The 16,610-nt window shown below is 40.3% G+C and overlaps 1 protein-coding gene across 11 annotated transcripts in view; it reads right to left on the reverse strand.

Annotated features, from left to right (window-relative positions):
- The window catches only part of ZNF827 (zinc finger protein 827), a 114,875-nt gene that overhangs the window by 59,594 nt on the left and 38,671 nt on the right, over positions 1-16,610 (reverse strand). For all 11 annotated transcript variants that reach the window (XR_004148241.3, XR_014955199.1, XM_085579195.1 and 8 more), the window contains 3 exons: positions 15,596-16,606; positions 11,543-11,715; positions 1,314-1,797 (listed from right to left, as the gene is read on the reverse strand). Coding sequence is in view for 9 of the 11 variants with exons in the window: in XM_085579195.1 (XP_085435321.1) it covers positions 1,314-1,797; positions 11,543-11,715; positions 15,596-16,606 (1,668 nt within the window). In the remaining 2 variants the exon portion in view is untranslated. The remainder of the gene's footprint in view (positions 1-1,313; positions 1,798-11,542; positions 11,716-15,595; positions 16,607-16,610) is intronic.

A 16,610-nucleotide genomic window follows, 5' to 3' on the forward strand; every position in this document is an offset into this window, starting at 1 on the left:
ATCCTGCCTCCTTTTTGTCAGTCAGAATAGTCACTTATATTGATGGATTATTTAGTATTTTTTTCAGGGGGCAGTCCTGTGGCTTCTTCCAACCAACACAGCAAGCCATTTGTGCCAGCCCAATTCACCTCTTGCTTGCCCTCAGCTGTTTTCTCTTTTCCTGGATGGCTCTATGAAGCCTCAGTCTCAATTTCTTGTATTAACCCATTCTAATCAATTCCTCACAGAACAGTGATCCCAGAAGTATAAAGATCTGGGATGATGAGGAAAGAAAGATTTTCCTAAACAAACCGCTGAGGTTTCACCAAGACTGGGCATTAAGACAGAACTAATTCCTTAGTTTATCTGTTAATAAAATTTGCTCAAATACAACTTTCCATTTAAAGGAGAAAGCTCACTAATTATTTTCTGTTATAAAGGTTTTCTTCTCTCTCCAAAGCCTAAAATATCCCATAGGGACTGAGATCTCCTTGTGAAACAGAAACTCCTTGAGTGACATTTTTCCTGACTTCTTTCTCTTCAAAAAATTCAAGGCCAATTTCAAAAACATTTGGCATAGAACACCTCTCCAGCATATCAACTGTTCTGAAGTATTCAGTCAAATCAATAAAAGAGCACATAAAATATAACAGATCCACCCTAAACATGTTCTACACTTGAGTGTGACACATGAATATCATTCTTACAGCAATATTCTCAAAGTGAAAAAGCACTAAACACATGTTTGGCATTAGATATGGATTTCAATTAAAATAATAATTTTTACAAGCTCTACATAAATCTTTAGGACTACTATTCTTTTAATAGTAGCAACAAAACCCAAAAGCAATAACATTCACACTTCACATGCATTTACTACATAGGCCTCAAATACTACTTGAAAAGGAAGGTGAGCAATATTTTATTGATCCTTTTTAACAGATGAGTGAAGGCAGAAAACTTAAAAACTGAATTTTTGAACATGCTGAGCACTTGGGTGACCCTCAGTAATTTCAAACTGAAACTACAGGTACTCAGCATGCCTGGAAAATTCATCACAAGAGATTTACCAAGGTAAATATTAATGAACATGAAAGCCTGGATAAACAGTTCTCACTCCTAATCCCAGCAATTAAATAGCAAAACCCCTTTCTCCTCTCACTGTTTCCCCTCTGCCCTCCACCATACACCTCTGCTATCAAAAAAACCAGGAAATTATAAGTTAAGAAGCTACAATGTTTTTGCTCCTAGCAATTCCTTGACTTAGTAAAACCAAGACAAAGTGTCTCTTAGCCTGTAAGAGAGTAGAAGCAGCAATGCTGCTGCTCAATTACCTGACAGCTTCATAAGAAAATCTGATGCCATCTTGACAGAGATGTCTTGGCTGAATAGTGCTGATGCTGCATTGGCCACGAAGTCAGAGGAGTCTTTCAGCTTTGTGTTGCTTGGGGCTCTGTCAGCCGTGCTAAGAGCAAAAGGTGCAGCTGAGGTGCCAGGGTCATCTTTGGGCTCTTCTTTCACCAGCAAAGGCGGAACCCCCCCACCAGGCTGCCCAGCCACATTGGGTGTTTTGGATACAGATGCTGATCCTGCGAGGTCAGGCCCTGCTCCTTCCCTCTGTGGTCCCGGGCAGGAGTCACTGTTTAGCTGTGGTGACCCCTTCACCTCAGTTTCTGGCATTTCCTCCTTCACTTTAGACTCTGTCCTGAGGAAATGTTGATGGCAGCGCATGTGGAGCTTCAGGCTGAAGTGGCGGGAGGAGGTAAAAGGGCATAGCTGGCATTGGAAGGTCTCACCTCTGTCTTGATGCTGATGAACCTGGTTCAAGAGGTGAAAGACAAAATGTTGTATTAAACCAAGCAGATTAATAGAATTGCAGAAATCTCAACTCTGTTTCTCACAGTGTTTGAAAAAAAAACCAAACGAAAAACCATGAAAATATTATCTAAGGAGTAAACTCTCCATTCTGAGCACTTGGAAAGTGGTCAGACCCCAAGAATAGTAGAATTCTTTCACACAAGTCAAAGAACGTAAGCATCAGATTAAAGTGAAAACAAAACAAAACAAAAAAATCAGGAACATCTGTTTCTGCAGCTTGGAAATGATGATGTCTGCTTTGGATCAAACACTCCTTACAATCAGATCCTGATGACCTGTCAGTGCATAAATACTTTCAAGCTATAACTAATAGCTTTCTTGATTAAAAAACAAACATCACTCTGTGCAACCTAACTAATAAAAACTGTTCAGAGCAACGCAGCTAAAAAAAAACCCCCAACACAGCAATGTCCATCACTGATTTATGTATCATTAGAGTAAAAACACAGCACCTGGCAATACCAAGCAGCTAGTGAAACACTTTGCTGCAAATTAATTCTACCACAAAATAAACAGCTCTTTTATGATACAATAGAAACATGAGAGATGGTGTCTGCCATTTATTCTAGTTTATCAGTCAATTAAGGAACACAGTTAATCTTACTGCCCTCATATTTGGACTGCAGGCTCTTTGTCATGGAGCCTGCATGCTCCATATGAATACAAAACTTACCATCCTCAGGCTCAATCCCGAATACCTTTGAGAGGGAACTCCATCCATCCGTACGTAACGGCTCACGTATTATATGGACAGACACTCATTAAACTGTATAAGCTACAGACATATAATTATACAATTTCTTGCTTCATACAGCACTCATTAAAGAGAAGGAGCAACTGAGCCCAGCATAATAGCAGCAAGGCTGTTGAAAAATCTTTTCGCTATGGCTTCACAAATAAATTTTAAATCCTGACAGCAGCACTCCAGGCTACTCCCTGCAAAAAAAATACATACATTTGTTCCTTACTAATGGATGAACATGTGATCAGGGCACACTGGCACCAGCTGAGCTCCACACATTCGCTTTCACTTGTGACTCAAGTTGGTTGGAAACATTTCAGTGAGACAGATTTTTGTTGGAAAATGGCAATTTGTTGAATGTAAAATATTTCACCTGAAACATGGAGAGGTTTGATGAACTCTTGGCAAACAAGGTGTGATTCCCCTACCCTACTGAGTGGCACTCTTCCTTTCCCCTGCTCCCTGGGCTTGGCTCAGAAGCAGCCAGCTGTGCCAGGGATCTAAGACTTTCTGCTACAGCCTGGGAGTCCAAAAGCCCTGATGGCTTCAGATCTACATGAGGGAGCTTGGAAAACCTAACTTTAGCTAAGGCTTTCAGCACTTTCCAGTCTCCTGTAGAGCTGAGATCTAGATCCTGAGGATCCTGGGGCAGACACCACAGTGCTCCAGGGCAACAGCAGCATTTCCCAAACAAAGCTCCTTCAGAATTCAGGCTGGAGTTTCACATAGCAGTAGGCTTGGCTTGACTGATTTCCTATATTGTAAGAGGAACTCAGTCACAAGCTCAGATCCAGGATTTCCAGTTCTACACAAACCCTCAACTCAGGTGTGCTGAAATGTGAAGCTGGGGATGTCCGTCTTTTTGTAGTTTTTGCATTCAGTAAAGACACATTTCACCAGTGCTGCGTAACTTTTCATTCAGTGGTTCTTTGGTGGCTCTGGAGGTGCTAGACAGACAGCAAGAGAGAATTTCTCTTAGCCAGAATGACATTCTCAATACTATCTAAGCATGACATTTACAGACAAAGCAATTCTGGAATCCTATAATTGCACCTGACAACAAAAAGAAAAAAAAAAAAAAAAAGAAAGAAGCTAGTGCTAACCTGACACATATTTAAAGCAACCTTGCAGAAGTACAGCAGCACAATAAATTCTAAATATTAGCAGGTTACAATGAAAATGCCAAGCAGATTGCTTGTGTACACTAGTGGAAGCAGGATGGTCTGTGAGCACAGCAGTGAGTGAGCACTCTTCACAGAGAACACCGAGATGTACTCAGGGCAGCAAGCACCCTCACCATGGCAACTTTATCTCTTACACCCACAGATTCTGTGTGCCAGGGTTTCTCTCCAGGATCCCTTTCAATCAGCATTTCCCTGCCTATGTGTTTAACCACATCTTCCAGAGTTCCTTATCACAACCATCGATCCGATGCCTTCAGAAGGCTGTCACTGCTGCAGGCAGGTGACAGAGCCTGTGTGGGAGCCCACCTCCTCTCCCTGGGAGTATGGCATGCCACCTCTGCAATATCTTTTGAGAATGGATGAAAATAGGAGCCACTGATTCATTTGATTTGAATTTTTTTCTTCTGCCCAAAGACAGTAGCTTCATCACCAATGGATTTCTCATAAAATAAAGAACGTTTCTAACTCACAGCCAAGGAATGACAGAGTTCAAACCCAAATATTTTGAGTATTGAAAGGAAAAATTTTAGACCTAGAAAAAGAAAAAAAGAAAAAAACATTAAGTCAAAGATTTAGCCCCCCCATGTTCAGAGTCCATTCCCACCATTAATTTAAAAATCTGAACACTAAAGCTAAGCTAAAATCCCTCTAAAGGAAAAACTATTCCTCATTCTCTGATTCAACAGCAGCTAAAAGAGCCAAGAATTGCCACTCTTTGCCATTTAGGGGGAAGAGTCAAGGCAGCAACTACTCAATGCAGAATAAAAAACAAGAAACCCCGTAGAGCTACACAGAAAGCCACAGGGGAGATTTAGGCCATGGAATATTACAGTCCAAAAAGCTGCCTGCTCCCTCCACGAGGCAGAGAATGGCTCTTGTACTGTGCTAATGCTACCCAAACCATCAGATGTCTTCTTTAGACTCCAACAGGCTCTTCCTGCAAGAACCACAGGCAGGAGGAGACAAGAGTGCAGCTGGCAGGTTTTCCCCAGAGTGCCAGTCTGAGCCCAGCTGCTGCCAGATTTGGATCTCTCTGGATTACACTGCAACAAACCACAGTGCACAACCTGCTCATACACAATGATTCTTTCAAAATCCCATAAAACTACTGTTTGACTTATGCCAAACCACTTAAGGGCTTCTGGCTTTGGAGTTTATTTCCTTTAACCAGGGATGTTCTCCTTGACTGGGCAAAGGACTTGTATCATCTGCAGCCTGCAGATGCCCAGTCTCAAATGATATTTTGTGGTTCTGCAGTTTTTTCAGTGTGTGCTTGCTATGACAACAGAATTACAGTGTCCTTACAAACTTTCGGCCTTGTTTGAGGACTTGCGTACAAGTTATTGGTTGGTCAAAATTTTAAATTTTTGTTTCTCTCAGTTTCTCTTGCTGCCCCCTCATTCTCACATTACAAGAAAGGAAAAAAAGGCCATTCAGCTCATCTTCTCTATCAAGCATTATTATGATCACACCTTTCTCACCCTCCTGGCAGTCCCATTCTTTTCAGCTTCTTTCTTCAAAGGCAGTCCTTTCTTGACATCCCACTAATAATTTTCACTGCCAGCTTTTAAAATCCCTTCTATTTCTCATGTCTTTTCTAATGCAGTGACCAGAAGTAGCAGCATACTGTATGCTAATAGTAACATTGTTACATTTTCAGCGTTATTTCTATTTTATTCTCCAGACACTCAAATAACTAATGTGCTTTTTAACAACTGCTGTGCATGCTAAGAAAAGGTTTTCATTGAACTGCCTATAACAATATCCAGATATTTTTCCTGAGCAGTTGCAGTTCATTATATCCATCAGGCAGGTGCATTATTAGACTCTGGTTTCCAAGGTACAGTACCTTCTATTTGTCAACAATAACTTCATTTGCCCCCTTGTTTATCAGGCAGCCAGCCTCCTTTTGCTCCCTTTCAAGCTTTGCCTTTTTAAATTTTGATTCATGCACATAAGGTTGCACCATCTATAATTCTTTTACATACAGTCATCAGTCTGTGTAGATCATGTTTGCTAAAATATTCACAATTTCACTTTTAGTAATGGAACACCCCTCTGTTAGCCTTTTGTCATGCTTAAAATTGCTAATTCCTTCCTACCCTTTGTTTTACTGTCTCTTGGTGAATATCTAATTTGCCATAGTACATCACATTGCTTAATTTATTTGGCAGTGTCTCTGTGAGAAGCTTTGCCAAAGGCTTTTTTTATAGACCAAATAAATTTTAACTGATTTTAAAGTCCATGATTTTCCTGACATGCTCAAAACATCTTAGTAGAGGAACACATGATTTTCTTTTACAGAAACCACATGTCCCTATCCTATCACATCATTTGTATCAATGTGCTGGTTTTCCTTTTTTCTGTTACTTTTATTTGGGTTTTTTGTTTGTTTTTGTGTTGTTTTTTCTTTTTTCTTTTTTTTGTTTTTTTTGTGGACATTGTAACTTTCCTGGTATCATAAGCCATTTCTTAAGTCATCTTTTCATACTTAAAAGCAACAGCCCTGCTGATTTACCAGCCATACAGATGTACCACAGTTACAAATACATGTGATGCCACCACACAGGGTAAAAAAGGAGTAAGGGTGAGAAAAAGGGTGACACAGGCACATCCTGCAATTCTGTGGTACTGCTGAGGTTGATCTTTTCCTTTCCCCTTCCCTAAAGCTGGGTAATGCTTTGCACAGACTCTACTTTCTGGTTATGAGATACAGGCATTCACGTTTCTTTTGTAGAATTATTTTAAAAATTGAGTAAACTTTCCATTTTAACATCTAGTATGTACCCTCTGGTTTTTCATTTCATGCTCTTTTCCAACAAATTCCCTCATTTTAAAAATATTGCATTGTCAAAAGTTGAGTGCTGTGGTGCTGGTTTTGATCCTTTCCCCTCAAGACACATATGTTATTTATATAGTATTTTCTTTTTTAAAGCATTTCCTTGCTTTGCTTGAAAACAAGGGCTGGGGGGGATGGGAGGGGGGAAGGCCTCTCTGCAGTGCTGGACTGCTGGATTAGGTGTTAAGTTTTTGGGGTTTTTTTTTTTTTTTGGTTTGGTGTTTTTTTTTTTTTAATTTAAGGTCCTGTTTTATCCTTGTCTCATATGCAAAAAGTGAGATTAAAAGATACTTGCAGTCATTTGTGGTGCCTGTCTGAGACTCTGGGCACACATTTTATGTGTTGAAAAGTTGTGCAAGTTTGCATTAGCTCCTCTCAGCTGCTGGGGAGGTCATGGAATCACAGTTGCCTCCCAGGGCTCTTCAAGTTTAACTTGAAAATAAACAAAACCCCCTCCCATAAAACACATTCAACCTCCCTCTCCCAAGAAATAAAGATGCTTTGAAATAACCAGTCCTATACTTCACCAAAATTGATTAGGAAAGCTTATTCAGTTATCTGGCACTAGCTGAGGAAGAAAGAAGAAAAAGGAAATCACCAAGGAGAACTGAACACCTGGCCCCATTCCTCAGGACCTTTTCTGATTCCCACTATCATATCATTAATAGGCTCCCAACTGCAGGGCTGATTATAACCCTCTTTGTATTAGACACGAACACTAATGTGGATCTCACTGAGATGGTTGCTCTTCATAAGCAGGAAAACCCTGTGGTTGAGCATCACATGACCTGCCTACCACTGCATTGAGCCTTCCTGTTAAGCTTCATCTTCCCTTTCCTCATTTTCTATCAAATCCTCATATTTCACCACATGTTCACAATGCCAAACTTCTTTTCCACTGCTACAACAGATAGCTCACCCATTCCTGCCTTATGCCTATATAGAAGCACAAGGAACATTTATAGATAGTGGTTTTGGCCATATGCTCCTCTTCCTCACTCCCCCTTCCAAGTGCTCAGCTAATATCCCGTTGCTTTCTTGGAACATATCTGCATGATCTCACAGCCTATCTGTCCACCAATTGCTGAGGAAGATATGTGCATGATTCAAAGGCACCAATTGGCCAAAGTCTGACTGATGCTTGTGGTATTGCTCTGAGGAAAATGTAATCCCTACCAGGAAAAACAGAAAAACCTGACTACATATTGCTGAATTACACCACAACTTTCCATTGCTTTCTGCAGAAGAAGTACATAGTATACTGTCTCAAGAAGAAAACACAATCCAACTGAACATATATTTTGATAAACAGAGAGAAGGACTTAAGCATAATACTTGCTGCCTGCTTGGACAAGACACCTCTCTCACTTACCCATTCATTTTGTCCAGCTTCATTTTCAGTTCAGTGCTCTCAGCACCCCTGGAAACCATGCTGTGATACCAGAATCAGCTGCTGAGATGCTCCCTCCTGATTCTTGGGAGTAAGAGACCAAGGAGTGCACTACATGTACTACAGTTTGCCTCCAAAGAAAACCTAATAAAATTCTGTACTGCATCTATTTTAGGATTTCTATAAGGTGCCTATCACTGTGGAATCTAAACACAAATTATAGTTAACACTCTGTGCCATAAAAGGCAGGCTACTCAGCCCCCCTTGTTTGTTGTGTGTGTGGAAACTTTCCTTCTGTTTCCCTTCTTGTGCCTTTCACTTCCTCGCCTCCAGTTGTGAGCTGGCCCTGGCAAAATGCCCTTAGTGGAAGAAAGCTTCATCCATGTGGTGGGTAGTACATGCAGATCTGAATACAGGTCAGGGCTGGAATCATTCCAGCTCTCTATTAAGATTTTCTCCATAGCAGGGGATGGGACACCAAAAATGTTGGCAACGTTGTGTTCTGGGTCCGTCATTTAGACATGTTGCAATTATCATAAAATTACACAGTATATATATTATATAGTTATTGGTCATTAGCCTAAAGACACAGCAAGGAAGACCCACATGGACACGCAGACCACTCATGGAAATGAAATCTCCAAATAACCAGTTTCAGTGGAGAATGCCTACAAGAACCTAGAAAAAAAAACAAGGTGGTTCAAGCCCATGGCTATGCTGCCTAGGAGGACACAAAACCAAAATAATCAGATTTTGAGGACTGCAGCTGAACAAAACATATTTTGCCTGTTATCCTTATCAATAGAGAAAAAAAAAACCAAACAACTGAAAACCAAAGTGCAGCATAAAGGAAAAAAGCTTGGTTTGGTACAGCATCCTGGAATAAAAGTTGGCTTGTAATGAATGACAAAGACCAGCCCAGTACCTTAGTTCTGAGTGGCCTTTTTGGTTTTGAAAAATGTGTCTTCACCTGTAGCCATAGCTGACACATGGGGAGAAATGGGTGGAGAAGCAGAAGCAGTTCTACCTTCATGGGCTGCCTGGCAGAAAGGAGATAAGGTCAGGTAGCTCCCAAAGGATTTTAAGACAATAGGAACACCAACACATCCAGTTGGCATGACCAGAATACTGCATCCTAAGTAGCTTCTAGCCGTAGTTTACAATTTCTCATGTGTATTCGTCCATTTTGAATGCTGTTGGATTATATATGTTCCAGTTTTTATAATATCATATACATATAGATTTAAAGGAAGCACTATTTATAAAGAGAAAAGAAATCTGGTATTTATTTTATTTTTAATCTTGTTATCAATTTATACTTCCACCAAAAGGAATTCAAATTATGCCTGATGCTTTTGGACACAAGACTAATATGCCCCTTCCTCATTTACCTACTTCAGTTTTGATGTGATAGAAAATAATTTTATTAATGGCTTAGTCAGTTGAGAAAACTGTATGAAACTGTTTGAAACTAGGGTAAAATTATCTTTCAAATTGTTGTATTTGTGATTCTTTGCATCTATCTGTAACACCAAAAAACAAATGCAAACGACCTGGTTTTGTAAGACAATTGCTTTCACCTCAAATAAGGACAGTTCTGCCAGCAAAGATGCCCAAGTCCATCATAACCTTTATGACTGGACTGCAGTGATGGAGAAGACTTCAGATCAGGCCTCCACAGTAAGGCTGAAGGTGGCTGTAATTGCTTACATTGAGTCAAACAGGCCTGACTCTGACCTCAGGGGTTTCTAACTGAGCATTATCCAATCATAATTAAAATATTACCAAATAATTAACACTACATGCTACATGATTGCACAAGGAAGCATGTTTTAAGCAGATGCAGGCTCAGTTAATGAAAGCATTAATGCTGGGAGGGGAGTAGAAAAGAGCACAAGGACCTCAGAAAGCCATCACTTTGAGAACACACAGAGACAGTGAAAAAATCCCTGATTTTTTCCAACATCCTACCTGTGACCACCTGCAGAAATCACTATGCCAAAAAGGAAGGGATAGATCCTCAACCTTCAAACAACATTTTTTGCCAGTAAGGCAAAAAAATGCAGAGAACCATTATCTCTGCAGGGAACAATAGGGATGTCCTTTACAAAGCAGGGGATAACAACAGGTCTTTGCCAGGGACTAGTAAGCTTCTAGGTGATGCACACTTCTGAGCAGGTTGTCAACAGCTGAAAACAAACAAACAAAAACCCCCAGACTGTCTTTCCAGGCTGTGTTCCCATCCTGTCTATTCATCCTCTGGTTAGGTTGGCCATCTGTGCCCCCTAGTCAACATGGAACAGCAAGTCCTAAAAGAGAGAGCCATAAGCACTGAGCTTACTTGGTAAGGATTAGCACGATACACTGAGGATGCCTGGGAACAGTGCACTGATCTACAGTAAAAGTGTTGAGGAATGAGCCTTCAGACTACAGGGGGGATGATTTAAGATCTAGCAACAACTTAAACCATAGCAAGATCTGATGTTGTGACAAGAGGAATCTGAATAATTTACACAGAAGGGAACAGCTTCTTGAGTGTAAGCAAGGCCCTACTCAAGAAAGTGAGCTCACTAAGTTCAGATTCTGCAATAGCATGTATGAAACCTGAAGAGGCATTTCTATCCCCCCTCACACCAGTCTGATACCCTGTTACACACATTCATCTAAAACAGACAAAATGGTAACTATAATAAAACATTTCCCTATTGTTATAAAACTCAACTGCATTAACAAGGGAAATGTTTTCACTTCATCTTATCAAAGGGCTGAGGACAGGTACCATTTTAACATCCTCAAGAATATTCTACAGCTTGCAAGACTCAGCACTTTGTGTTGCAACCACATAGTACTTCAGCTAAGCAGACAATGAGTTTCTTCACATTTTTATATTTTTCTGTATCAACACAGATGTTGCTTCCTTCAGAAGGTCATCCTCAGCATGAGCCAAAAACTTAGGCTGAGTAAAAAACACACTTTAAACTTGAAAACAAAATATTACAGTATAATCTGTCATTCATTTTGGTTTAGATGATTCACTGCTGAAATGCCCACAGTTAAAAGCTACAGCAAGAAAAAAGTTAAAACTGCAGGCCTGCCTGTAGAAAGCAATGGAGACATCCCTGCTAGAGCTGGCCAAGTTGGTTTGCCCAGTTAGAATGAGACACTGGCATGTAGGGTTATTAGCTGGCATCCTGGGAGTAGCACTGATAGGATTGCTTGGTGTCACATCCCAACCAACATCCCTGCCTCTGGTGGTTCCAGGTCTGGAACTGAATCAGTCACAGACAGCTTGTGCTGCACCCAATTGACATAACCCAAGGCAGTTTCCACATTGCATCAAATAGAAAAGCAAGCAATGGAATAAAAGTTATTTCTTTCTTTTTATGGCTTCTTTACTTAAGTACAGGCATAATTCGTAGTACAACTAGGGAAATTTTGTTCTTGCAAATGCAAATGAAATAGCTTTGCTATACTATCAGTTTTTGACTGATGATTTGAGTATTCTGATTGTCAGTAAAGATTTCCCTTACCTTCATGTGTGATTTGAGATTGTCCTTGCGTGCACAGCGGAAAGGACAGAGTGGGCACTGATGGCTCTTCAAACCTGTGTGAATCACCATGTGCCGTTTCCAGTAGCTCTTCCTCTTGATAACCAAACCACAGATGGGACACTGGAAAGGTTTTCCCCCTTCTTCTTCTGAGGCTTAGCAGGAAGAAAAAGAGAGGATCCTTTACAGCCACTTGTCAAATACTTTCCCCTTGTAAACATACTCAAAATATCATTTCTCAATGCTAGAATTTCATCTGTAAAGACATCAGTTAAACAACAGGTAGCAGAAGTTTCCATTCTCCCCTGCATATACCTTTTCCCCTGGATCTAGTTATTATCCCTCTGAGAAAGGTCACCATAATTTATAAAAGGTTAATGCCCCAAACTTCCTTTCGCTAATCAGTAGAGGATGCTACTCTCTCTCACCTGGGTCCTAATGTTCCTTATAATTTAACTCCATTGAGATGAATGTCTCTCATAATCATCACTTTTCTGCTTCATTTCCTATCAAAGGCTGGTTGTAGCAGAGTATGGAAAATATGGATAACTGTTAAAAAATTATCCATTTCCACATGTGATGGTTAGCCAGCAGGGAAGCAGGATATAAAACACAGAAGAATCCACAAATTAACTGAAAAGCATGCTGGTATTGCACAACAAATATATTTAACACCAGAACTGAAAGACTTTGGAAGTCCTGCTGCTGAAATTGTCTAGTTATGGTTCAAGAAGATACTGCTGCAGATCAGCCATCAAACGTCTTCAGATTATAGGCTTCCTTCTGCTCCTCTAATTGCCAGGGCTTTAAATCTACTGCCTTCCTAAATGTCTGCACTCTGCTTTACTGTCCAATTCGCCTAAAAAAAATATTTCGTGGCACTGATCAGGAAAATATGGTTAGACCTCAAGTGCAGAAGCATCATAAGGTTGAAAGAGAGAGAAATTCCTTGCTGCTGACTTTGCACAACTAACCCTCCATCCATCCAACATCTCACAACAATTTCCTCTCATTATTATAAAGGAAGGCCTACTATTACAGTGGAATTTATGTCCTTTTCCTCACTTTAAAAGACAAGACTGTTTTCAAATATCCAGAGCTCAGCGATGTGCATCTCTCTATTCAAAAATTCTCTCAGACTATTTAATCTCATTACTATCACTGATAAGAATCTAGCAAACATCAAATTCCCTTGATGAGGAACTAAGTGATAAAAACCTCCAGAAAGATTTGTCAAGTCCCAAAATACAATTCTTACAATTAAGTAGGAAACAAACCCACTGTAATTCAACTGATTAGGCAGCCATTATGTAAGTACAGAAAGGGACACAATGTCAAAGCATGTATATTGCAAGTTCAGAAATTCTCCTTGTAAAATATTCTATCACACTTAAAATATCAAATTGTTCCCCTCTCTGCCTCTCTAAAGAGTAGGCCAAAATCAATGTCATAACTGCTTACGTTTGTTTTAAAATATTTTTACTTTTTTATTCAAAAAAGGCAGGAGAGAGACAAACCACAGAAAAAAATACACGGGTGGCTTTTTTACCTATCACATCTTTTCCTTCTATCACACCTTTTCTTCGGCTTCTAGTTATCACCCAGAAGAGAAATGTGTAACAAGATATTACCTGGTTTTAACCCCCTTAAAAATAAATCTGCAATCAAGATGAATCAATGGTGATTTAGCACATTACAACATATGCAAACAAGTGGGATGAATGCATATGACCTCACCAATAAAAGTGGCAACAAGTGTTACTCAGGAATTGTGTCAGCGTGCTCCAAAGTTGAACCATGTTAGCTCTATACTTCATGAAGCTCAGAATAAAGAGAAAATCAGGGGTTTCAGCTTTCCTGCATTTATATTGATGCCTATTTTATATCACAATATTACTCCAGTGAGGACAGAATCAGCCAGTGCTTCCCAAAGAAGTTTTGGAACAAAATTACAAGCATCACAGGCATTATTTTACACCAAATAATTATTCAATCAGTAAAAGAAAGGTCTGTCACCTACACTCTTTCAAAGCAATCAGAACTTAACAGATATTCCAGACTTCCTTTTCAACTTCATCCCAAATGTGTAAGCAGTTTATAAAACCAGCAATATTAAGAGATTGATAGAAAAGTTAATCTCCTCTGTACCAATTTACTGTAATAAACATGCAGGTCATGATGAGGTTGACCAAACCTGACATGCCATTTCAGAGGCAGCTACACTCTGATAAGCCATGGTTCCAGCTTCTTGCCTGAAATAATTCTAAGCAAATAGCTCAACGTGGTGGACAAAAGAGCAGCAGGCATGCTCTTGATATTAACTTACTCCTCTTTAAACAGCCTCAATCCTTGCTGCTCCTTACTTACATCTAATTAATCTCACTGAGTATTGATCTCGTAACCAAAGCTACATGTTACTGGTGGGGAAGTGAATCAGATTCATAACAGCAAAGCAAACTCATCAGTGCATTAAAAATTCAATGTATGAGTGTGGGGAAAAAGACCTCTCAAGCTATACCTACTGGGAAAAGATACTTCTCTCTGGGAATAAGCCAAAAAAAGTCTCAAGGAACAACCAGACAGACACAAGAAGATAGAGCATTATGCAACTGTATGCCTTTTTTTAATAAAAAAATTTTAGTGCCATAAGGCTCTCTGAGCAAAAGGAATCAGGAACGTATAGCATTTATTTTCATGGCAAATGTACACATTCAGCTTTTAGCATATGTTACTCCAAGAAGGACTTCATCTAAACTAATGAAAACCTTAGACCAGACCCATACCAAGAATAGTTTGCCATTTTAATTGCCTTGGCAAAACACAGCAGTTAAGCATTTGTAGAACACATGTACAACACAGAGCAGAAAACTGGTTACTGGTTGTAACTCATTGCATCCCTCTCCCTCCTCTCCCAAGGGAGGGATGAGCATTGCTGTCCATCCAATAGATTCTAACCCATGAGTGTTGACCAAGAGCTGCACAGGGACAGACCAGGCCTCAGGATACCCCTAAACAAAGAGGTTAGGCCAGAAAATCAGCAGGCCAATTACACAACATCCATGTCAGACTTCGTATCTGGCTTGCTACATCTGTGCAACCAGGCTAGTATTCCTGATAAAACTCAGCCTGATAAAGCTGGAATATACTAAACTACCTTGTGCATCTCATGAAGATACCTGCCATGCTTCCTTTTCCTCTGCAGCAGAACACTGATGACACCTAAAGCCATATGTTCCACCGGAAATTTTAATTCATGTGTGAACTTTTTATAGAAAGAGATGAAAAAAATTATTTTTCCCTATTTTGAAGATGGATCATTTTAATTCCCTTGCATGGCTTGCCAGTTCTTTAAAGCTTTTGTTACCCAGACAGTTTCTTCTTCTCCCCTATAACCCTGATTCCTTGACTGTCAACAGCTGGAACTGATGGAGGAAAATCAGATGTGTAAAATGGTTCTTGTTGAGCAAATTAGAGAAATGCAGTTTAGTTGGATTTTTTTTTTTTTTTTTTTGTTAACAACAAAGGATTGTAAAAAAATTTTAATGAAAAGTGGCAACTTTTCAATAATATACTCTGGTAAATTAGGACAGGATAGTAAGCGATTACACAAAAGTCCATTTGTGACAAAGACAGCAGGAGGGAGAATTCTCCCTTGTCAGATATTTCAAAAGCACTAGTTTTGTACATGCTCACTGATACTGTGAGCTCTCTCACAGGGATTCTTTGATCTTCTCTATTAAATATATTTGTGGACACATAATAAACTTGGTAAGAGAGGAAAATACTATTGTGTGGAATAAAATAGGGAAAAAATGTACCAAACTGTACACTCATACCTTTAAAACAGGGAAACATTTGTGACAGCTTGGTCTCAAAGTGGTACTTCAAAAAGCTTTCCTATTGTTCACCTAAAGTATCTATTTCTTATTTTCATAAGACATGGAATCAACCAAATCCAGACCCACTGAAGAGATGTTATATAAGCCTATAGAAAAACAAATACATTCTACTTTGTGGTTCAAATTGTATCCATACCTGTACTAGTGGGTTTGGATGCTCTTCCCTTCGGGACTGGTAGTAACAGTAATTCCAAAGACTGCGGTGGAGTTGCTTTCTCTTGTTTCATCTCTGAAAGCTGCAGGGGATCCTCAGGAACCAGTGATTTCTTCTTCTCAGCCAGGAGGGTGCCTGCAGCCCTTGCAGCAACCTCCTTGAGAAGGGCAGCTGAAGAGGTCATGGAAGCCAGGGAAAGGAAAGAGCTGGCTGGAGGCGGGTGCTCCTGCCCAGGAGTCATGCTTCTTTCACTCACTTTCTTAGATAAAGCTGCTAACGTGGAGCTGGCTGACTGAGAGCTAAAAGGTGAGGAAAAGGATTCGAATCGTATCGTGTCCTCAGTCCTGGAAAAAGATTTGTCCTGCAGAACGGCATTGGCTGCGGCTTTCAGCTTCAGGATAGCTGAATCAGGGGACAAACCACAGGTGGTGGTTGAGTTTGGCAACCACTTACCTTGATTCCATATAAAGTGACTGCCTGCATTGTATTGGTCACTTTGTTCCTGTTTCTCAGCAAGCTTTCTGGCAAGCACACTTAGCTGCTGGGCATGGTGAGCAGGAGGAGAGAAGGAGATGCTTGAGCCAAGATTTATGGGGGACTCAACTCTGCCATTGACTGTAACAGCAGCATCTAGCTTGAGGGAGCCAGCCTCCAGGAGCCGCCTCAGGTTACTGCTCAGCGGCTTGTTTGGACCAGGAGGTTCCTCCTCACCCAGAGAGGACACATCTGGAGAAAGATGCTCCTTGCTCTGTATCGTGTCTCTTAGTGCCTCATTTTCAATGGATCCCAGCTCCGCTGTGTTGCTGCTCGGCGTTGCACTTCCCAAAGAGGTATCGGGGGAGGTGGACTGCTCTTGAATTCTGTCCTCAAGAGACAACTTAAAGTTCTCCTGGACTTCTCCATATGATGCTTCTGAAGGAGTTTCTGAAGAATTCCCAAACCAGCGTTCTTCTTCACTGAGCTCACCTTCCACTTCTTCCTGTCTGGTACCATCTGT

This window comes from Lonchura striata, chromosome 4, assembly GCF_050655825.1.
Source record: "Lonchura striata isolate lonStrDom1 chromosome 4, ASM5065582v1, whole genome shotgun sequence".
Taxonomy (NCBI): Eukaryota; Metazoa; Chordata; class Aves; order Passeriformes; family Estrildidae; genus Lonchura; species Lonchura striata.